Genomic DNA, 9,668 nt, shown 5'->3' on the forward strand with positions numbered 1-9,668 from the left:
ATAATAATGGCAGTAGGCAGGAATGGCAGTAGAGTAGGAAACTAGCAGGGCCAGGTATTTATTGAATAGAAAACAATAGAGAGGAAGTGGGAGGCAGGAAAAGGGTCAGAGAAAAGAGATGGAAGCTGAAGGTAGTGTGGAGAAGGCATGGCTGTCAAAGGCATTCCACCATATGCTGATATGTAATAGTATCCCTTTCCCAGGGTTGTTAGAAGGTACAAACAAGATTATAGCTAGAAAAGAGCTTTGTAAAGTGAAAAGTGCTGTTCATGTGAGAGAAATGATTATTACACTGTGTCTTTGGAAAGGCAGTGAGCCTTTCTGAAGATCAAGGCTTTGGAATCAGACTGGCTTTGGAACTTGATCTGCCAATTACTAGCCTTATGATCTTGGACAAGTTCTTCAACCCTTCTGTGACTCACTTTTATTGATTCACAGAATGGGAACAATAATAGTATACACTTTATTGGATTCTTGTGAGGAATAAATGAATTAATATAAGTAACATGCTTAGAAAAGAGTTAATTCATTGTAAGCAGTCAGTAAGTGTTAGATTATTATTCTCTTCCAATGGACAGTGCACTTTTTGCCTCTGTTTCTTTTGAGCAGCTCAATGAAGTAGGGAGTGCAAGGAGTGTTATCCCCACCATATAGTTTGTTCTCCTCCTGCTCCCCAGCATTGATGGCCCCTGGGGCTCCTCAAGGGCAGCCCAAGTGCCAGAAATTCTCAGCCCAGCAGAGTCCTAGACTTCACTCAGCCCATCAGTGCTCAGTCTGACCACTGCCTCTGCCCTATCTCCAGGCTTCCGCAACTTGCACGTGGACGACCAGATGGCAATCATTCAGTACTCCTGGATGGGGCTTATGGTGTTTGCCATGGGCTGGCGGTCCTTCACCAATGTCAACTCCAGGATGCTCTACTTTGCCCCTGACCTGGTTTTCAATGAGTAAGTGCTTATGGGTCCAGAACTCACACAAACACAGACCTCATTGGTGGTGATGATGGTAATGTAAGTAATGGTGAGAGTTGGTTCATTTGACCTTTAGGTGAGGCAGTAGAAGCCCAGCCAGCCTGCTCAATCTGAGGTGGCTTTGCCTGGCTGAAAGGCCAATTGGTAGGAGGCAACAGGGGAAGGCTGTCGCTTTTCCCAATCAAGACTCAATCCTGGTAATTTGGCAGTGCTTCTGACCTGCTTTTCCCTTATCTCAGACCCTCATGTCAGGATCCTTTTTCTTCACTCTGAGCAACATAGGGAGTGAACAGAGAGACTCTAGTTGTGAGGGCTGAAGTTCCTTTGGTCCCTTATGCTACCATCAAAAGCTACTGCCAGTCACCATTTGTTGAGAAACTCCTTTGTGCCAGGACCATACTAGGTATTTTCCTAATCCTTTCTCATTGAGCACTCATGAGAACTTGATTTCCCCTTTAAAAAAAATTTTTTTTAATGGATGGGGAAAATTAGGTTCAACAAAATAAAGTGACTTACCCAACAACATCAAACAGCTAGTGCATGTTGGCAACAGAATTCAAAGTATGGCTCTGTAACTCTTAGCTCTTATACTGCCTCCTGATGGTAAGTGATGAGGAAGTGCAGCTCCACCATTTTCTGGCCATGTGACCTTGGCCCAGCCACTTCCCTTCTCTTACAAGCAGTTTTAATAAATGCTTGCCCTGCCACCAGCTCTATTTACCCTTCATGAATTTGGCCAAGAGCTCAGGTTTTAAAATTGTACTTTCCTCAACTGAAACCTCTATTCTGTTATTTCCTACATCATTGTCTTTGGGTAAGACCCTTACCTTCCCTGATCCGCAGTTTCCTAATCTGTTAATAAAATAAATCTTTCTTAAATGGTTTTGTTATGACAACTAAAATAGGAGCTAATGAATGTGAAATGTCTGTCCCATAATGGGCAAGAAATAAAAAGGAAGTACCTTTCCAATACTCTCTTTTCCTAACAATGATAATCTGTTCTGTGTCTGCTCTTTGAGGTCCCTTGTGGCATTGTGAATGGAGCTGGCCAGAAAAAATCTTCCCAAGAACTTTGAGCTAGTCTCACCACAGAGAATCCCTTTGGTCAGGAAGGAATTGACCTTCCCTCCCCTTTAGCCCTTTAACCCAGAAGAGCCTTAAAATAAAATCTACAGGCCAGTGGTTCCTTCCAGTACAGCAGTGCCATATGGGGGAAAATAAGCGTCCCCAGCTGCCCTCTTCCAACTCAGCCAGCCCTGGTAGCCAGAAGCTAAGAATAACCATTGAGCTTTTGGCACAACCTGCTTTGTGGTTTCCAGATCTCCAAAGAGTTACCTATGATGCCATCTTCTGGAGCAGGCCTTAAAAAGCCCTCTTCCTGTTCATCTCTCAACCCACCCTCTTGCTGCCCTCCAGCGATTAAATCAACTACTGGGCACCTGCACTACCCTCCCCATCCAGAGCCTGAAGACCTTTGAACCTTTGCAAGGTGATAATTGGCTATTTTCTAAATCTTCATTTCCTTTTCCACATCTGTGTAAATATGTGGCACCCTACCTCAGCTATCTGGTCCACTTCCATGTACCTCATCAAAAGGTACCACAGGATTCCCCACAGAGTCAGGGTCCTATATCAAGCCCCAGGGCTCCTGAAACAGCAGACCCCCTTCCTCTTATAGGAACCCACCATGTTAGAGCTCTTAAAGTCCCTAGAATCATCTAAACCAATGTTTCTTAACAGGGATGCTGTTGACATTTTCCGAGGAATGGTTTTTCATCTTTTAGCACATTCCTGCATATTGGAATGTGTTTAACTGCCCTGGTACCTGCCCACTAAATACCAAATAGGATCCTAGTCACTGTGACAGCCCAAACTGCCCCCACACATTTCTAGCACCCACTAAGGGAGCAGTACCTCTCCAGTTAAAAGCCACCAGTTGCTGCTAGCCTCCTCAAGGTACCAATGGGGAAACGGAGGTCCAAAGAAAAAGACAGGGACTCTGGGCCAACCCATTTGCTAACCTCTCTGACACCAAACCCTGTCATCAACCCTGCTTTCTTCTTTTCTCCTCCTCTCTTTGTGGAGAACACAGTTTGTGAGGGTAATGGACCTGAGCCCTAGCTGTGTGACCTTGGGTAAATTACTGAACTTCTCTGAGGCTTATTCTCCTCATCTGTAGAATAGTGAATAGAATCATAATGGCACTTTCCAACATATCATTTTTTGAGCAATTACTATGTGCCAGGCACTGTGCTCCATCATTTATTTCCAATGTTCTTCTCCCCACTTCTCCATTCTCTTTTAATCCCACCTACTTCTGCTCACCTCCTGAATTCCATTCCTGCCCCTTGCTTTCTACCTTCTGCACTCTATTCCTTTCTTTCCTCCTCAGGTCTTATTCCTTTCCCCTTTGAATTCCTTCCCTTGCCTTTCTCCCCTCCTTTCTACACCTTCTCTGTTCCTGGGGTCTGCAGCAGTATTAGAGCAATCCTTCATGTCAGGATTACAATTTCAATGGTAAAAATACTGCAGTGTTGTCATCAACAGAGGCTTGGAAGCACAGACAGACCAGAGCAAGGCCATGCCCTAAGGCTCAGCAAATCTTACTTAAAAATTCCTTAGGGAAAAAGAGCTTGGAGCAGCATTGTTTTGGTCAGTTGACTTGTGATACTATCTAAATGCTTCATTTTTCCAGTTGGGTTCCAGCCTGCATTGAATATTTCTACACTATCTGCCCCTTCCTTTCCCTCTTTCTCTAGGCCATCCAAGATCTCTCTGAGATAGGGTGCTGAGCTTCCACCCAGCCAGTACCAGGTCTGCTCAACCTGTGAACAAGGCTAGTGGTTTGGGGACCAAAATGTCAAACCACAGGCTTCAGACCCAATCTGGGAGGGCTTTTTCCTCACCACTTAAGTGAGTGTCAAATTCCCTTTCCTTTCTCCACAAGATATAAAATCAATTTCTCTCTCTCCCTCTCCTCTTTGTCTCTCTCTCTCTCTCTCTCTCTCTCTCTCTCACACACACACACACACACACACACACACACACACACACAATTTCTGAAGTGCTGAAAACCAGGAAGGTTTGCTAGCAGGAGGATGCTGTATCTTCTCTTATGGGCTTGTCATGGCCAGTCATGGAACAGAGAGGTTGTTCCCCTCGAGAATCTGTCCAAGCCTTGGTCACTTCCCTATATAATTTATAGGTGATAATGTGATGATGTTTTCACAAGTCACTATAATAAAAGCAGCTCACACGTGTTTATAACTCCCAAACTGTGATAAGGAACAGCCAGGATATGAGGGAGTAGGCTCCGCTTCAGCAGGGGACATTTAGATTTGACATTCAGAAATATTTTCTGGCTGATTTGATAAGCATTGGAACTCACTTAAAGGGACAATGGGGAATCTCATTTTCTGGGAGTTTTTAAAGAAATTATTAAATTTCTAACATGGGAAGTGTGGTCACTTGGGAATCCTGATGTCCTTATTTTAAGAGTTGATTTCTAAGGCCTGTCTCCTAGAAATCCTCCAAGTTTGAACGTCTGGGAGGCAGGTTCTGGCTCTGGCTGCAGCTGAGATATTAGGACTAGTCAGGGAGACCATGTGCCAGTCCCATTGTATTCATTTGGTTAGGCTTTCCTGTCCTTGTGCCAGGAAACAGGAGGACCACGGGGACCTGGAATTTCCATGTGGTAATCCATATCTTGGCCAGGCAAGATGAGTAGTTATCATGATATCACGATTTTGGGAAAAAAAAGAACAACTTCGTTCCTGTCACTGAAGCACCAGCAAGAGAAACAGCAAGCTCTTCTTGGAGAACTTGGAAAGGGGAGGGCAACCACAGATATTCTCTCTGGGTTTATTGTAAGCCTTTCCTTACTCCTCTTTTTTTCTCTGTGTTTCCTTCCCAGGTACCGCATGCACAAGTCCCGGATGTACAGCCAGTGTGTCCGAATGAGGCACCTCTCTCAAGAATTTGGATGGCTCCAAATCACCCCCCAGGAATTTCTGTGCATGAAGGCTCTGCTGCTCTTTAGCATTAGTAAGTGCCTGGAAGGGCAGAGAATGCCCCTAGGGGCATAGGGGATCAGAGGGAAGCTGCTTTTTTCATTAAAGGATTATTGGGAAGAAGCCAGCTCCTGAACATTTCCCTTCTTCTTTCACCTTCCCTCCTCCACTCTCCCTTAGCATCCTTTTTCCTAACAAGGATGAATTTCATGGCTAGAGACCAATTTCTTTGCTATAATTCAACCTCCATTAGATCCCCACCTACCCCCTATCTCTTTCTGGTACAAGGCCTTTTTGTCTGGTTTTAGCAGGTCTCTGAATTTTTTCCATAGCTTCTACCATAGAAACAGGCAAGGACCACCTTATATGTCTTGTAGGGCAGAAGGGATTGCCTCCTGGAAGGAATTTCCTCTTCTGCCAAAAAGAGAAGTTCTGTGTAAGCAACTCAGAAAGGGCTTATTTGGCAGCCAAGGAATATTTCTTTAATGTCTCTTCTAAGCAGAGTGCTTAGCCTCTATGAGGGAGAAAGGAGACAAAATTTGATATTCAAGACCACGTGTTTTAATTTTCTAATTCAGAGCCAGACTGTGAACAGCGTAAAACCATAGGTCCTAAGAAATGTGTAGGTGAGAAGTCTAGAGAATGGAAAAGCTCAGTAAATTTTATTTACTTGATACCCTACACACTGGGTCCAGCTAGCCTTTTCCCTAAGACCTTCCTAGCAGACTTCCTGAAGGTCCCAGGCATATAGGCCTCAAGTGACAGGAAACCAAGTAGATGGTTCTCTCCCTGTGGGGGTGGGGGTCAAGTTTGTGGTCAGAAAACTTGGTGCTTTATCTAATGCTCCTTCGTGGGCATGCTTCCCCTCCCCATTCTGTCTTCATCCCACATCAGTTCCAGTGGATGGGCTGAAAAATCAAAAATTCTTTGATGAACTTCGAATGAACTACATCAAGGAACTTGATCGTATCATTGCATGCAAGAGAAAAAATCCCACATCCTGCTCAAGGCGCTTCTACCAGCTCACCAAGCTCCTGGACTCTGTGCAGCCTGTAAGCAAACGATGGAGGGTGCTTTGTCAGGGAGAGCAGCCTGATAGAGCCAAGTGATAATATGCTCTTCTAAGGTCTGGCACCACCTGTTGGGAGGTGCTTCCATTCCCCTCTGGCTTTGAGTGTGGTCCAGGAAGAAAATTCAATGAAGAAGAAAGGAACACAGGTCACAGTGTCCCAGCTGGATGTTGTGAAAGAGGTGGAGGAGTTGAGAACAGAGCAGTTGGGATTCAGAGAAGGGGCTTAGAGTAGATAAGTTCTCTACGCAGACAAAACAGACCTGGATGTTTTCCCCTTCTTCCTCGAGTCATGTGCGTTTGTGTGTGTGTGTGAGAGAGCGAGTGTGTGTGTGTGTGTGTGTGTGTGTGTGTGTGTGTGTGTGTGTGTCTATGCTGAGGAAAAGGAACACGCAGTCTTGAGTCAGAGAGCTTGCAATGGTGTAAGAGATCTCTTGGGAGCCTTCAATGACTCCCTGGAGACAATTTAGTGTACGTGTGTGTATGCACACATGCACGCACACACACACATACACACACACACACACACACACACACACACACGGAGGCCCAAGGACATGGAAGGAAAGAGGAGGAAATCAAAGAATGTGGGGATAGACCCTGACAAGAAGCCAACTCCTTGTCAACCCTGTTTTCTCTGCAGATTGCACGAGAGCTGCATCAATTCACTTTTGACCTGCTAATCAAGTCCCACATGGTGAGCGTGGACTTTCCAGAAATGATGGCAGAGATCATCTCTGTGCAAGTGCCCAAGATCCTTTCCGGGAAAGTCAAGCCCATCTATTTTCACACGCAGTGAAGCTTTGGAAGCCCCCATTTCCTCACCCCCACCCCACTCCCTTTCTCAGAAATCTTCTGCCTGTTTTAACTCTGCACTACTTCTCTGCAGTGCCTTGGGGAATTTCCTCTATTGATGTACAGTCTGTCATGAAGATGTTCTTGAGTTCTATTTGCTGGGCTTTTTTTTTCTCTTTTCCTCCTTTCTTTTCTTTGCCTCCCTATCTGACCCTCCATGGCACTCTCAAACTCTGCTCCCCGCTGTGGCCCTTATCTGTGTTTTGAATGCTGTTGTATTTCTTTAAATCTGTGATGATCCTGTGGCACAGTGTCAAGTTGTGCTTGTTTATAGCACTGCACTGTATACCAGCCATGCAAACGTTTACTCACCTAATGCCATGTGAAGTTTAGAGAGGTAAGAGTATCTGGGAAAACAAAAGACAAACAAACAAACAAAAAAAATTGCTAGCGTTTTGCCTCTTAAAAAATATAAAAACAAACAGAAATCCCTGAAGAGACCAACAGTAACTAGAATAAAGTGAAAATTGCAAGCCCATGGGGAGTCACTGCTTTTTTTCCCCAAACCCTCTCTCCCTGGGAGACTTTATTTTCTGCCAATGGCTATTGCCATTAGAGGGCAGGGTGACACCAGAGCTGACGTGGATGGGAGGCAGATTTAAGAGAGGACAGAGAGGACAGATGGATCACCAGTACCTGCCCAGAGCCTTGGCTCCTGAGGGCTAGACTGCTCGACTGCAGCGCAGTTCGTGGTACTGAAAAGTGTACTTCTTGTTTGAAAACTTGTCTGTATGGCCTCCCCCCACCAGTCCCTTTCTCTCTCATCCTCTGCCTCCACCCTCAAATTGACTTTCAATAGCTTTTCTAAGAGCTTTGAACTGAATGTTCTCTTTAGCCAAAACTTGGCCACTTCCACTGAAGAATCAGACCAGCAAGAGGGAGAGGGAGATCTGACCTTTTGTAAGTCACCATTCCGATCCAGGTCTGCTTTCTCATTTGTGGCCCAGGGAAAAGCTTGGGGCTGCAGTCAGAGGAAAAGGAAGTGGTGGCTTGACTGTTTTCCTACTTAGGACACTGAAGATTTGATCCCTCTTTGCCCTTATCTTTAAAAGATCTGAATGTTTTCTGCCTGACTCCATACAGCTACAAGCATCATCCACCCTCCCTTCAGTGTTTTGTGGGCCTGAACTTCACCATGCTGCATTACATCCACAGTGGTGAAGCTTGTCCACTTCCTTGGGCATGTTCACAGACTCTCTGCTAAGAACTCCCACCACTAAGAAGGCTAGCAAGCCAGCAGTCTCAATGTCTATCTCTAGATGCCAGTAGGCTCAAAGACTTCTTAGCAAATGTCTCTCATCAAATATCAGATCTCTGGAGCCCTTAGACAAACTGGAAAGAAGGCATCAATGGGATTGGACAAGCTGAGCGTCTTGCTCTTGTCCCCCAGAGATGACACCTTCCCACAAAATGGAGAAATGCCGACTTCCACCTTCAGAGCAGCTAAAGGGGCTACCCAGATCAGGGTTGAAGAGAAAACACAATTACTAAGGTGGGAAGAATGAAGGCACTAGAACCAGAAACTCTGTAAATGCTCTCCTTGCCACCCAGCATATCCACCTGCAGAAGTCATGGGAAGAAGAGAGAAGAAACCAAGAGAAGACTGACTGCTGAAGTAAAAGTCTTCAGAAGCAAAGTCTAAAGCCAGATGGGCACCATCTGGTGAGTTTACTCATCATCCTCCTCTGCTGCTGATTCTGGGCTCTGACATTGGCCATACTCACTCAGACTCCCCACCTTTGTTGCTGCCTTTCAGCCAGAGGAAGCTGAAAGATTGAGACTACAGAACCATGGCCTCCGTTGGAAAGTTTGGTGTGGCTCCAATGGGCTGCCACCCATGAACTCGGTGTGTTCCTGGGATACTGGTTTCATATAGTCCTTTGGCACACCTCTGTTCTGTTGAGTTTGTCCCCCAGTCGCGAGTATAGGGGAATGTCCACCTACTTTCTCATCTTGGCCACTGCCTCCTCACTTAGCTCTTAAATTCATCTGCTAAACAAGAAATGGCCAGTCACCAAGCAGCCCATTTCAGTTGGTTCACTCTACTTGTCGTTGAGAAGATAGTTTCTGAGTGACATGATATGATCTACATGGGTTTCCTCCCCTGATTTCTGTTGATATTAATAGCCAAATGAACTTTCAAAACAGCTTCTTTAAATAACAAGGGAGAGGGGAACCTAAGATGGGTGTTATACCAATCCAAGACTGCTGGACAGAACTAAAGCTGACAGGTTCTGTTTCTGGGGTAGGATAGAACAATTCTGTTTTTCTTTGTTATGACACCATTTGGCTTATGTAGGATCACAGGATCACTTTTAGCTGTTTTAAAGAGAAAAAATTCACTACTTTTTCATTTAAACTAGGTTACCTTTTAATAGTTCCTTTACATCTGTTTTGAAATGATTCTCATCTTTTGTGGTGCATGGATTCAATTATATCATTCTAATACCTCTCCTTGTAAATATTAGATGCTCTCCTTTCCATTTCTCTGGCTATCAAGTTTTTCATCTTTATGGATTTCCCAGTTGTGACTCTTGTCTTTATGAATATATGTTTTTCATCTGTGAAAGCCAAAATTCAGTGAAACGGCAGTGTAATTAAAAACAGCAACAACTGGATTACTCCGAATTTCTGAATGGCAAGACTAGGGAAAAATGGCCTAAACAAGAATTTAAGCCTACTGTTTTTGCACTGGGGTTTCAGTGAGCAAAGGAGATTTTAGCTTGGCTTTGTCTCCCACAGATGAAAGTGGGATTATTTTTT

At 44.7% G+C, this 9,668-nt stretch overlaps 1 protein-coding gene across 1 annotated transcript in view; it reads left to right on the forward strand.

Annotated features, from left to right (window-relative positions):
- Positions 1-6,949, forward strand: part of AR (androgen receptor) — a 163,425-nt gene extending 156,476 nt beyond the window's left edge. Inside the window, exons 5-8 of the mRNA XM_032619680.1 lie at positions 803-947; positions 4,885-5,015; positions 5,876-6,033; positions 6,694-6,949. Of these exons, the coding sequence (XP_032475571.1) occupies positions 803-947; positions 4,885-5,015; positions 5,876-6,033; positions 6,694-6,849 (590 nt within the window). The 3' untranslated portion in view covers positions 6,850-6,949. The remainder of the gene's footprint in view (positions 1-802; positions 948-4,884; positions 5,016-5,875; positions 6,034-6,693) is intronic.
- The last annotated feature ends 2,719 nt before the right edge of the window (positions 6,950-9,668 follow it).

The sequence above is a fragment of the Phocoena sinus genome, chromosome X, assembly GCF_008692025.1.
Source record: "Phocoena sinus isolate mPhoSin1 chromosome X, mPhoSin1.pri, whole genome shotgun sequence".
Taxonomy (NCBI): domain Eukaryota; kingdom Metazoa; phylum Chordata; class Mammalia; order Artiodactyla; family Phocoenidae; genus Phocoena; species Phocoena sinus.